Here is a 13,875-nt window from a genome sequence, read left to right as displayed (position 1 = left end):
CCTCACAGTCCTGCTCCTCTCCCTCCAGCCTCCAGCCTCTCGCGCTCTCTCAGCCTTCTCGTCTTCTAGAACCATGTCCAGCAAATCCACCATGAGGAGCCACAGCAGCAGCCATCGTGGCTTCAGTGCCGGCTCAGCCAGAGTCCCCGGGGTCTCTCGCTCTGGCTTCAGCAGCGTCTCCGTGTCCCGCTCCCGGGGCAGTGGTGGCCTTGGTGCAGTGTGTGGAGGAGCTGGCTTCGGCAGCCGGAGCCTCTACAACCTGGGGGGCTCCAAGAGGATCTCCATCGGAGGGGGCAGCTGTGCCATCGGTGGTGGATACGGCAGCAGAGTTGGAGGCGGCTATGGCTTTGGAGGTGGAGCCGGCAGTGGATTCGGTTTTGGCGGTGGAGCTGGTAGCGGCTTTGGGCTCGGTGGTGGAGCTGGCTTTGGTGGTGGCTATGGGGGCTCTGGCTTCCCTGTGTGCCCCCCTGGAGGCATCCAAGAGGTCACCATCAACCAGAATCTCCTCACCCCTCTGAACCTGCAAATTGACCCCGCCATCCAGCGGGTGAGGACCGAGGAGCGCGAGCAGATCAAGACCCTGAACAACAAATTCGCCTCCTTCATCGACAAGGTGAGACGTGAGGCCGTGGCCTCCACGGAGTCTCTGGATGAGAGAAACAAAAACCCTCCTACCGGGGGAGACGTAGGAAAGCGGGACAAGGGGCTCAGAGTAGCTCTCCACGGGATGCCAGATGCCCCATGTTGACAGCAGGCAGCAGGCGATGAGACGCATGTAACGACCCACCCTGTTAAGTGGCCTCATCCCTGTCTGGGAAGAGCTCTCGCCTTTTCATAACCGTGAATCCCAGATGAGGCAAGGAGAGATGGCATGGTTCATCCTTTCCTCTCAAGTGTCTCAGAGACTACGAAGAATATGACACTGGTAAATTACATCTGGTAAATTACACTCTGGCATCTGGAGGAGAAAAAAATTTTAAAGAACAGGAAAAGATATTCTTGGTAGATTAAGAACACAGAGACTTAGAAATATTTATACAATATGTAGAAATGCCAATTTACCCTAAAAACAATGACCATAAAATTAGAATACTTTAGAGTAGACACAGGCACTGAAGGAGACGTTGGACTGGAATCTAGTCATTAGGCAGCACACAGCATGCCTCTGACTGAGGTCCTATCACTCAGGAAAACTGGGTGCAATATGTCAGGTAAACACTATTTGAAAACTAGACTTCTGGTTGTGCTTGGAAAAAGGAGAGGAAATATTGAAAGTCACTGGTCTGTTCAATAACTTAGAAGGGGACAACACCTGAATGTTCCATAACAAAATTTCCCAAGTTAGATCTGTGGGGTGCAAAGGGAAAAAGTTTGGGGAGCAGAACTCAGCCTGAGCCTTCCGCATGCACTGTAGTATCCCAGCACCGTGGGAAACTGCACACCTGCCAGGAAACCTGATGACACAGATATTTCTTGTTTCCTTCCTTGTCTGGCAAATGACCATCTTGTCTGCTCTCCAGGTGCGGTTCCTAGAGCAGCAGAACAAGGTCCTGGACACCAAGTGGACCCTGCTCCAGGAGCAGGGCGCCAAGCCCGCGAGGCAGAGCCTGGAGCCTTTGTTCGAGCAGTACATCAACAACCTCAGGAGGCAGCTGGACAGCATCCTCGGGGAGAAAGGCCGCCTGGACTCAGAGCTCAGAGGCATGCAGGACACGGTGGAGGACTTCAAGAACAAGTGAGTCAAAGGGGGAAAATGGATTCAGCGTTCTGAAGCACACACTTCAAGATTATTGGGTGACCAGGTCCAGATGTGGGCGTGATTCCTAGCATGCATGTCCATGCAAATGAAGCGCACAAATTGTTGCCTAGGATCAACCTTGCAGTTCCAAGGGGGGGCCGGGGAGGCCCGGGGAGATTGGAGAAGTGATAAATTTAGTAGCAACAAAAATTGGCCTTCAGGCTGTCTGTGACAGGAAGGACGAATCAGGGCATATTGCACATACGGACAGTGTGGGATCACAGGCTGCTTTTCTGTTTCCTGCTACCTACCACTGGCTCAATGGAGTCTTATACCTTCCTTCCTGCAGATATGAAGACGAAATCAACAAGCGCACAGCAGCAGAGAATGAATTCGTGACTCTGAAGAAGGTGAGCACATTCAGCCCGGGCTTCAGGCTTCTTTGCCAAAGGACAGAAATGACTCTGTGTCTCTGCTCACCTGTGAGAGGAGGACTGGCAGGGAGACTCAACTGTGGGTAGATGGGGCAGGGGCTCAGCTGACTGCACGTTGTCGGCTCTTTCCCCAGGACGTGGATGCTGCCTACATGAATAAGGTTGAACTGCAAGCCAAGGTAGACAGCCTTACAGACGAGATCAACTTCCTGAGAGCCTTCTATGACGCAGTGAGCATCTCCACTCTCCTTTTATTTGCGCTGATGGGGTCTGCACAGGGGGGAGGATCCATGGGCTTGGGTCGTGCCTTTAACGGCACAGGTGTAAATGGTCTCACACGCTTGTGTTCTGTAGGAACTGTCTCAGATGCAGACCCACATCTCGGACACTTCCGTGGTGCTCTCCATGGACAACAACCGTAACCTGGACCTGGACAGCATCATCGCCGAAGTCAAAGCCCAATATGAGGAGATTGCTCAGAGGAGCCGGGCTGAGGCTGAGTCCTGGTACCAGACCAAGGTGAGCAGGGAGGTGGCAGCTGCCAGGAAATCCCTCTGTCCCAGCCTGCATACCAGAAGGCTAGATACTTCACTGGGGCAATCTACTGAAAGGAATCTAGCATCCTCTCGCAGGACATGTACACTGCACTGTCGCAGTAGATATTTATAGCAATTATGCCTAAGCCTAAGAAGAAAAACAAGGATGATACTAATGTGATAAGGACTAGGAATCTTTGCTTTTAGCTTCACCCTCTTAGATGTATAGTACAGAACACTGCCAGTCCCTAAGGGATGTCACACTCAGTGGTCCCATAATGAGGATGGTCTCGATTTGGTTTTGCAAGTCTTGTCAATCTTGTGAAATCAACTTTTCTTAAATACCCTAGGAGAAGCCATTAGGTTCAAGCTTAACACATGCCTGATTCAGAAGCGAAAGTCATTGTTCACACGTGTAAACTCACAGACACTGTCTCTCTCTCTCTGCCTCTGGACTGCAGTACGAGGAGCTGCAGGTCACCGCGGGCAGACACGGGGACGACCTGCGCAACACTAAGCAGGAGATTGCTGAGATGAACCGCATGATCCAGAGGCTGAGATCTGAGATCGACCACGTGAAGAAGCAGGTATGGTGTGTGCCAGTGGTGAAGAAAAGCACCACTTCCTTGCTAGACCATCAGCCAGTGATTAACCATCATTTCCCTTAGATCCCCGGGATCTAAGGGAAAATCAGGGAAAGGAGGACATGTACTTCCCCAGTGGTTAGGAGACATGGCTCCTACTTAGTGCCTGGTACCAGCATGTGGACAGAAGCAATGCCAACTGATCAGAGCTTTAGCAATGCAGTCTAGAGCTGGGGTGCCCAACTCCTGGGCCATGGACCAGTACCGGTCATTGGTCTGTTAGGGTCAGGCCACCAAGCTCCACACCACTCCCCTTCCCCCGCTCCACCATCTGTGGAAAAATTGTTTCCATGAAACTTTGGAACCAGGAATGGGGGCACACAGGAGAAGGTGAGCACGGGGCAAGCTAGTGTATTTAGAGCTGCTCTCTATCACACTGGCATCACAGCCTGAGTCCCACCTCCTGCCCAACACCCCCACCCCCTACACACCTATCCATGGAAAAACTGCCTTCCATGAAACTGTCGCCTGGTGCCTCTGGTCTAGAGGCATTGGAAGCGTTTACTTAAGAAGACTGATTGACTTGGGAATTGCAAAGGAACAGCTTGGAAAGACAAGGGCAGGCTAGAAAGCCTGAGGAACATTGTGGCAAATCTGCTCAAGAGCAGGGTGAAAAAGGTAGAGGACAAGGGGCGTTGAACGAGCACAGTGCGGCCCAAGTGAGTGAGAGATTCTAAGGGGGGAGATGGCAAGGTCTCAGCAGTCTCAGGTGAAAACTCATTCCCTCACTTAAAGATGGTCATAAGTTGTGGTTAGTTAGTGGGCGTCCATATGAGATATTTATAAATGGTCCTTATTTGACCGTGGGGACAACATTCCAAACAAAACACAGTTCCATTTCTTCCAGTGTCCCTTTGTCTTACGTCCACTGTAATGTCTTCCACCTCTAACAAACTGCATTCGCATGCATGGTGGTTAAGGAAAAAGGGGATGTGTTTTTGTAAAATGGACTAGACTAGACAAAAACTACAGAGTAGATAAGCAGTGGAAAGGAAGGTTAGAGTTGACTCACCCTCAATTTTGGGCTCCAGGCACCTTCCTCAGTGGGATGGAAGAGCCAGGCTAGTGTGCTCTAAAGCACCAGATCCACATTCACTCTTGCTTTCCCTTCCAGTGCGCCAGCCTGCAGGCCGCCATTGCGGATGCGGAGCAGCGTGGGGAGATGGCCCTCAAGGACGCCAGGAGCAAGCTGGAAGGGCTGGGGGACGCCCTGCAGAAGGCCAAGCAGGACATGGCTCGGCTGCTGAAGGAATACCAGGAGCTCATGAACGTGAAGCTGGCCTTGGATGTGGAGATCGCCACCTACCGCAAGCTGCTGGAGGGCGAGGAGTGCAGGTGGGTCCCTGAGCACCTGCTCAAGCACCTGAGCACATAGATGTCTGCCACCCAGCACAGCGTAGGGCACAGTAGCCATGGCCATAATTGCTAGTCTTGCAAAACAACTGCAAGAGCAGTTTCCCAGGGACTGTTGCTCACACCCATCTTCCCACAGGGGCCCAGGGAATGGCTCCCTGAGGTCTCATCCTGTCTGTGTTCCTCCCTTCTAGGCTGAATGGCGAAGGCGTCGGACAAGTCAACATCTGTAAGTACCCTTGCTTGCCCTCCTCCCCTTCCCTGGGACTCTTCTGGGTGGTCTCCAGCTGGCAGAAGGGGCTCACCTTGTCTTCTTGTGTCCTTGTCCCTTCCCCACCACAGCCGTGGTGCAGTCCACCGTCTCCGGCGGCTATGGTGGTGCCAGTGGTGCCGGCAGTGGCATAGGCCTGGGCGGAGGCAGCGGCTACTCCTACAGCAGTGGTCACAGCCTTGGAGGTGGCTTCAGTTCCAGCAGTGGCAGAGGCCTGGGAGGTGGCCTCAGCTCCGTGGGAGGCGGCAATTCCTCCATCAAGTACACCACCACCACCACCTCCAGCAGGAAGAGCTACAAGCACTGAAGTCCGCTCCCCAGATCTTGGTCCCACAAGCCTCAGGCCCCTTTCTGGCTGCAGAGCCCTCTCCTCGGGTTGCTTGTCCTCTCCTGGCCTCCAGTCTCTCCTGCTCTCCGAGTGAGAGCCGAGGATGCATGCTCAGTGCCCTCCCTTCTCCTCTCTGTCTGCACTTGCCCCTCCTGAGCTTCCTTTGCTCCATCATAAGATCAACAGTCATTGTCACACAGACATGTAAATGTTTTTTGATGTCCTCAATTCATTACCGGATGTATAAGACTTTCATAATTCTGAGATGGAGATGACATCTGCCCTCCTAGGAATTATATTAATAACTCAGTCTGGGTCCTGCTGTGGACCAGGAATCTTCCCATCAATTTCTCACTGTCCTGCCCTTTATTCTACACTCAGGGGCTCTCCATCTCACAAATAAGTTGTCCTGATCTTCCTTTGCAGTGTCCCTGAATGTTGTGTTACAAAACACTCTGATGCACAGAGTCTGTATTCAGCACCGTTTTTCTCTGCTCTCTTTGCTTTCTTCTTTTCTGTTGAATAAAGCAGATTTAGAATATAAACATTTCGTGTTAGATTGTGCTGTTGACCACGTATTGGTTTAGAAACTTTCTCATCCTACAAACGGATCCTCGTCGTTGGGGAACCACCCTCCCCCTGCCAACAATGCACCATGCTTCACAGCCCAGCCTGTCAATCAACATTACGTGATTCTACAGGACCCTCTGGGTGGGCGATCACTGACAACTATTCAGCCCTTGACACCCATGACTTTTTCCTCAAGCAGCATATTTTTAAAGCACTAGGACAGAAAGGGAAGCCAGGTCCTGGAATCTGGAACAGCATAATCTGATAACTGAGGTTTGCTTTTTTCCCCAGCCCCTTCATTGGGTGGCTTGGCCCCATTCTGATCCCTGAGACTCCCTCAGAACCCCTCACCCCCAGCCCCCAGGAAACACTGTGCTGATCGAGCAAACAGAAACACCTGGTCAGAAGGCCAGGTGCTCGACTCAGCTCTATGATTATTATGACTTTTGTCACAAAGTGGTTGCTTCGATACAACTTCTAAAATCTATCGAACTAATTGATATCGTAAAGTTGCATCATGAGATCTCAGTGCGTGGACTTACAGCCACGTGGTGCTACGGGTGGTGGAATGGCTTTGACACGACCCAGAGATACGTGGGTTCAACTGAAAAACTTCTCTTAGGAAAGGCTGGTTAGACTTTATATACCTGTACACCTGAAAACTGGCTTCGTCTGTATGTTGTACCTCAGCAACTCTGAAAAAATGAAGCTGTGAAGGAAAGCCAATACAATCTCAGAACTGTGGGTTAGAGATTTTGGATCAAGGTGCTGTTGGCAGAGATGAGATGGTCCATGTTGACAGATGACACAGATTAGCATGGAGATGTTTCTGTCTTAGGAACTTTCTCAGGATGTCTAAAAACTGTTTGAACTGTAAGTTTCATGCAAATTTTGACAAGCAAAAATAGATGTTGGAGGATCATTCAAATCTACCACATATCAATGTCAGGGCTATCATTTTAACTTTTAGACAGAAATGGACTCTCTGCCTTTTTTAGGTTATGTTTATACAAGTTTATTCTAGACTCTGGCTAGTCAGACATTCCATACTAGGTCTTATCTGTAAGTGGAAGAATACAAGGCAAGAAAAAGTCCGAGAATAGCCATAACCTCAGCTACAATCATATTTCGTTCATCTAAAGCCATAGTGGAGACCCTCTCCCTGGCTCACTACTCAAGTTGAAGTCCAGCCTTCTTCCCATGGCTGTCCACAGGTGGGCAATGGTCTTGCTGCTGAGAAGATCATTAGTAGAAGCTTTGGAGCTGGGAGATTAGTGACCTCCCTTCCTTTCTGTCATTGCAGTCTATGGCTTGAGGTCAAGGGGATGGCAGAAGCACAGCTTAGGAACTTCCACATTGTACAAAGCCCCAAAGCTGACAGGACAACTTCCCAATGTGCCAAGCACAGACCTTGGTTCTTTTCTGCAGGTGAAAACTCCAGGACTGCAGGCAACCTACAGGCCTCCGCCACCACCCTCGAGTGGGGGTCAGATGCAAACCCAGTTCCGAGTGGCCAACTCGATGCCAGCTGGCTTGATACATAGAACAGGCATTACTGTCCCTGTCACCTGTGAATAGGTTTGCCCAGATGCTCAGTTAGATTTCAATTTCAGATAAACAGCAAAAAAATGAAAGTGTAAGCATGTCCCAAATATTACATCGAACATACTTATACTAAAAAAGTATTTGTTGTTTATCTGAAATTCAACCTGAAGTGCATATCCTGTATTTTTATTTATTAAATCTGGGAACCCTGCCTATGAAGTCGATCTGCCTTTACATGGAACCACAGACAAAGGCCCTGGCGGCTGGGCCACTGCTCCGGATTTCTCCTGTAAGGGGCAGACGATAGGCGAGGACCAAGCTTAAGGCCCTGCCTCCAAACCATTCCCTCACTTCTACCTCAGCCTTCGCGCCAGGCTGTGGTTCCCACCTGCCCCAACACATATCAGCTGAAAACAGCCTTGGGCTCCCCTGGGGTGTCTTCATTTTAATGGTCCTCGTTGGCAGCTCCTAGTTTCCGTGCCTTCGTGTGTTTCTACAATTTCTCAGCCTTTATTCCGTGGGAGGCAGATACCAACACCTGGTCGGCCAGCTGGTCGGCCATCCTGGCAGGAACTTGAGCTCTGGATTGTTTTTAAAGGACATTGTATCTATATATTATGTTTGTAATATATTCAAAGATGTTAACATGGAAAAAAGGATGAAAGCTAATGGTTGAAATATTAATAGTGACTGATCCTGAGGAGTGGGAGTTGGGGTAATGGCTGTTTTCATTTTTGTGCGTTTCTGCTACATAAGGATAAACATCCTACTTCCCCCCATTGAAATACCCCTTTCGTTACACACTGAATTCATACATTCTTCTCTTCTGTTCCGTTGATGTCTTTGTTCGATCACACCACTGTAATTACTAGAGCTTTATATTACATGTTGGTTTCTGATACAGCAGCTCCCACTCTTTCTTTCTTTGTTTTCAATGTTTTCTGGTTATTCTTGTGCATTTTGTTGTTGTTGTTGTTGTTGTTGTTAGGTATACCTGGGTATCTTAGAGTCTTTGTGTTCAGAGTTAGAAACCTTTTTTTGGTCATATTTTCTAATTGCTTAAAGGTAGTGCATGAAAATTATTGATTTCTGTATCTTGATCTTGCACCCAACCACCTTGCTAAACTTTATCCCCATTTTAAAGATTGAGGAAACCAAGCCTCAGAAAAGTTAAGTAACATGATGAATGAGAGGCAGAGCCAGGCTCCAAGGACCTATCGACCTTGTTTTGGAATCTGTGCTCTTCCCCACAATGCTAGGGAGGTGTGGTCTCCCCCAAGGATGGGGCTGCCAGGGGGAGCAGGAGGGACTGAGCTGCCTGTCCCCCCACTCCAGCCCTGCCTTGCTTTGCTTGCCCCCTGGTGGAGGAGCTGCTGCCCCGGGAGCTAAGAGCAGGCACAGGAGCAAGCTCCTCACCGAAATGGGGCGACTGTGTGTCACATCAGCCAGTGACATCCTCACACAGCGAGGGCAAACACCAAGCAATGGGGGCCCTTTTGCCTAGAAATTCCCGCCCACACCAGGAGAAGGAAGAAAGCCCGTTTCTGCCCACGCTGGCACGGCTGACTGCCCTGCCCTCCCCAGCTCTGGCCTCTCCCCGAGCTTTCTTTCTGTCTTGCCTCCTCCTGAGGGGCCTTGCTAGTCTCTGAAGCCATGTTTTCCCTACTGGGACGTTTTGTTCACTCCTCAGTGATGAGGAAATGATGAGTGAAATGTGACTGCCTTTAGCCTGCATTAGCTTTGCCTCAGAAAATGTCTTCAAAATTTCATTATTTGTTCATATGTGCCCTATGTCACTCAGTAACACAGCAGTGCCACCCAGCAGTACAGTTGAAGACTACCTGTGGCATAGCAGGGTTCTGGATACTTGTGAACAATTTAAAGGAAAGTAGGTACATTATTAAATGCATGTTGAATTCAACTGAATTATGTGCCCACCCATGAAAAATCTCTCACCTGGCAGAGCCAGCACTATACCCATAAACACACATGCACACACACACACACATACACACACCACACAAACCAAGAGGCAGGGGCAATGGATGCAAAGTATGAAAGTACACGAGCAATGGCAGATCCAACTTTGGAGACGCTAAGTGAGTATCAGTTCTTTCAAGCAGAAATTTTGAAAGATGTAGGAAAACCCTATTTCCCTTCTAAATCCATAAAAATACCATGATGCCTAAACAGCATCATCACATAGGTGCTTATCTTATAGAGACATTAAATGCTCAAAAACAAACAAACAAACAAACAAACCTCCATTTAATGCAGAATCACCCCACCTAAATCATTCCAGAAAGAATCTGGAAATTTCAGATTCCAGAAATTTTCTCTCTTTACCATTAGATCACAGATGTCCTTAATTGAATCCTTCTTGCTGAAGCTTAAGTTTATCCCTGGTAGTAACAACAACAACAAAGAAATAGATGCCTCCTGTCATCATTCTTTTCCTCTGTCCTCCCCCTATTTCCTAATTCATTTGTCGTTTTCATTAGTTTCTGGGCTCACTCCAAGTTGGCCAACTGTTGCTTAATAAGCCAGTGCTCAGGGGCAAAGGAAAAGAACTTTCAGACATTTCCTTTGAAAGGGATGGGTCTCCCTTCTTGGCCTGACGGGAGCACGTCCCCAGGGTGGGAACCGCACAGAAGGCAGCCTGGCATTCACCTGTCAGGTCAGTGCCATTTTGCCCTTTCTGGGAAGGGAGGAGAAACAGGTGTCCGGGCTGCCCACATGTAACCTGCATTGCAGACACGGTCCTGGTCTGTTCAGTGGAAACTGTTTCACCCTCCCGATTCCAGCAACATATCTGGTTTCACCCCTGGAAGCTCTCCTGCACCCTGCACATCAATCCACTGCAATTTGGCTAATTGGAAGAGCCCTCTGCTGGGTCCTGCTTCAAAGAGACTAATCGTTTTTGCAATAATGAGTCATGGGCCCTAATTTTTCATTCCTCTGTCTGGGCTTGTGAATATTTACCCCTCTAAAAGTAAAGCAGAGAGAGGTTCCTATTCTTCAGTCACCTTGAATCAATCACTCCTAGCTTAATGGCTCTCGGTTTCCCAGCATCATAATCATTGTCATTGTCACCACCCTCATCACCAGTGTGTGCTGATTGCAAGCCTGCAGGTCAGCTTGTCACGCATCCCAGAAGGAGGCAGGGACTCCTAAGGGACCAGCCCTCCTGGGGATCGTGGAAAACACAGCCCCACATCCAGATGCTCTTGTTCTTAGAAACATCCAGGTGAGCGATGCAACGCCCAGATATCTCACGTAGGAACATAGTTTTGCGCCGACAAGGTGGGAATGTTCCCATCTTGCGTGTCTGTGGGTGGACTCACCCTGTGACTTACCCGTGAGAAATGTTTGGACCAAGCCAGCTACCTCAGTCCCCTGCTATGCTTAGGCGTTCGTCCTCCTGTATGTGCCCCACATGCAGCGTCCTAAGCCGGCAGGGAGACCAAAGCTCATCCGAAGCCCTCAAGGTCCATCCAGAGACCAGTCATACCACCCACTGTCTGAATTCCATACTTTACTTTTAAATTCTGTTACGTACCATTTTCTGTGACTTTCGCTTCACATGCGTGGGTTTTATCTTTCTCACAGCCCACTGAGCCCCTTGGGGTGGGAACCGTGGAAGATGCTTACTTTCTGTCCTGGCACCCCGATCAGTGCGGCACGGGAGCACAGCTCTGTGCTAGCAGGTAGGAGACAACCCTCCCAGTATCAGTTTTATTCTCAACTTCCTATAGGGCTCTGGGCCTCGCTCTCCTCATTCACGAAACATTCGGCCTCTGCGATGTGCACTTCCTGAGCTCTTCTGGAGGTGAGGTGAGCAGCGAAGGCCTGGGCGCTGGACCACACGGTCACAGCCTGGCCCCGAGGCAGGGCACCCACCCAGGTGTCTCGAGCTCCTGGCATGTCCTGTGCCTGCCCCTTACGTGACACCCTCTCATAAGCACTTCCTTGTCACAGTGTTGGGACTGTGCCTCCTCCACTGTGGGCACCCCAGCGCCTAGCACTCACCGATCACCAACGAATATTCCCGAAAGAATAAATGAATGGATGCGCAAATGTAGCTTGTTTGAAGGCGCAGGTCACAAGTGCCTCTCAGATGTAGCTGGGATGAGGGAAGGAGGCTAGAAAGCAAGAAAGAGGAAAGAATTTGGGGATGTCCAACTTCACGAGACCTAGAGGCAGGGCCATGCCCAGCACAGGGCTGAGGCTACCGTGTCCAGCTCTTATTTCCCAACTGGTGACACACACCCCACCCTCAACAGCAGCCTCTAGACCTAGGAACCAGCCAATGAGGAGGTGCCAGCAGCAGCCTTCTGTGTGCCAGTGTCACAGGGCCCACCCAGTGGCACCCACAGGCTCCCAGCCAGTGCTCACCTGCTGGGTTTCCAGGCACTGTGACCCTCAGTTCAGAGAGCACCCCTGGGTGCCCAGTCCAAGGAAGAGCTGGAGGGGCATCCCATTCTCCCCCACTTTCCCTGCTCGGCAGCGTCTCTTCAGCCAAGCTCTAGAGAGAATCGGTGTAGGAAGCATCCCAACCCTAGGGACAAAAGGGGCCACTAAGGTGGTTGGAGGTGAATGGCCAAGACACATCTGGAATCCTCCAGTGGCTTTCTGTGGGGGGCACAGGGATGGCCCTAAGAGGTTGGCATCACAGTCACCCCTCCCTCCAGGAAAGGCCCTCCCTGTGCTTGCTGGGCTCCTAGCAGGACGGGCTCAGGGCCAACATTGGGCAGCAGAAAGAATAGGACTCGTTTACCAAGTGGTCGAGTGGCCTTCTGCAGTCCTATCCCTTTTCTGACCCTTGTTTCCTCTCTCTGGGGCTCCTCTGTGCTTTAAAAGATGACTTTTGCTCCTTTGCTTCGCTGCTCTGTCCTGATGCACCCAGTTGGCACCACGTCTACATGTGGCTTGCTGCTCTGTGAATGTTCTTAAGAGGGGCATGTCTGTGTGTCTGTATCTGTGTGTACACATCTGCTGGGGCTGTCTGAAGCTCCCGATTGTGGAGGGAAGGGGCAGTGCAATCTCACTTCTCCTAAGCACAAGTTCGAATGAAAAGAGCGCAGCACTTTGCTGCTAAAATTGACCGATGGGGTCTGGAGGGCTGTCTGCCTACCTGCACGAGGCTCTGCACCTGCCCAGAGTTGTTGGGCCCATGCGAAATGCCTGCTGCGTTGGCAGTGGAAAGGCATGGATCAGGTGAATGTGGCCATATGCAAGTGGGTGTCCCAAGCCCTGAACCTTGGTGGTTTGTTGAGATCAGCTGGCACATTTCGTGCCCTTGGGATAGCAGTTATTGCCATTGGAGGCAGGAGCACAGTGGGCCGTAAGATAGAGTAGGCTGTGTAGTGCTTAGTAGGGATACCAAATATTGAGGAAGCGTGGCTGCCCCAGCACAAACGGTGAAGGTGGAAAATTGTTCCTGGCCAGATGTCTCAGGCACTACCACAACAGAATTATCACACCCTAGGAGTGTGTCAGCTGGGAGACCCAGGTTGTGACTGCACCTCCAAACCACCTTGGCTCCCCTTCTTCCTCCAAGGCAAGGGAGGAGTTTGGTCTGCTTTGTTCACAGCTATATCTCCCCGGCCTGGATCAGTGAGCACCTGGCTCAGAATAGGTGCTAATAAATAGTTATTCCCTAAAGCCAGGCCTCGCTCAGAGAGTAGGAGAGGTCGGCAGGGATCTAGCATATTGAGCGACCGGGGGTGCAGGCTGTGGCCTGGGTCCTCGGCGCGGTGCCCAGGGCCCTGGCTCTGTGATTTGAGCCAGCCTGCTCCAGGGGGGCAATCCCCTCTGTCCGTGGTGCTCCATCTGGGCTGCCCTCCCCTGGCCCTGGCCTGTCTGAGAGCCCAGGCTCCCGGGTGCGCCCTCCACTCCTCATCCTTGGGAGGCACATCACCACCTTCCTCTCCTCCCCCCACCCACCTCCACAGTCCTGATCACCACCCTGCCCAGCCTCCTTGGAACCCACCACCTGCCAAAGACCGTGGTGTCCCTCTGAGGATGATGGAGATTGCCCTGGGCAGGGCAGGCAGGGAACAGGACGTGGGAGAGCTTCACTCCCCCAGCCTCAGGCACCAGAGCACACACCATGGCCCTGGAACCCACCACTCCCCACACTGCAAGAATGCTCCTCCCAGGTGGACCCAGCACTACAGAGTTGGAGAGACTCAGGAATGCTTAGAACAGAAAGGGATCCGTAGCTCCTTTTTTTTTTTTTTTTTTTGAGACAGAGTCTCACCCTTTTTGCCTGGGCTAGAGTGAGTGCCGTGGCGTCAGCCTAGCTCACAGCAACCTCAAACTCCTGGGCTAAAGCGATTCTCCTGCCTCAGCCTCCCGAGTAGCTGGGACTACAGGCATGCGCCACCATGCCCGGCTAATTTTTTCTATATATTTTTAGTTGCCCAATTAATTTCTTTCTATTTTTAGTAGAGA

The 13,875-nt window shown here is 50.8% G+C and overlaps 1 protein-coding gene across 2 annotated transcripts in view; it reads left to right on the top strand.

The window, feature by feature from the left end:
- KRT6A (keratin 6A, type II) overlaps positions 1-5,844 on the top strand; it is a 23,450-nt gene extending 17,606 nt beyond the window's left edge. The window contains exons 1-9 of one of the 2 annotated variants that reach the window (XM_012650645.1): positions 13-613; positions 1,521-1,735; positions 2,088-2,148; positions 2,307-2,402; positions 2,527-2,691; positions 3,170-3,295; positions 4,467-4,687; positions 4,900-4,934; positions 5,048-5,844. In XM_012650645.1, the coding sequence (XP_012506099.1) occupies positions 74-613; positions 1,521-1,735; positions 2,088-2,148; positions 2,307-2,402; positions 2,527-2,691; positions 3,170-3,295; positions 4,467-4,687; positions 4,900-4,934; positions 5,048-5,283 (1,695 nt within the window). In that variant the 5' untranslated portion in view covers positions 13-73 and the 3' untranslated portion in view covers positions 5,284-5,844. Of the gene's footprint in view, positions 1-12; positions 614-1,520; positions 1,736-2,087; positions 2,149-2,306; positions 2,403-2,526; positions 2,692-3,169; positions 3,296-4,466; positions 4,688-4,899; positions 4,935-5,047 lie in introns of those variants that run through there. The other variant, XM_012650652.1, reaches the window with a different exon arrangement.
- The last annotated feature ends 8,031 nt before the right edge of the window (positions 5,845-13,875 follow it).

Source organism: Propithecus coquereli, unplaced genomic scaffold, assembly GCF_000956105.1.
Source record: "Propithecus coquereli isolate 6110/MARCELLA unplaced genomic scaffold, Pcoq_1.0 Scaffold111, whole genome shotgun sequence".
Classification (NCBI taxonomy): domain Eukaryota; kingdom Metazoa; phylum Chordata; class Mammalia; order Primates; family Indriidae; genus Propithecus; species Propithecus coquereli.
This window is presented reverse-complemented; position numbering and strand designations above follow the sequence as displayed.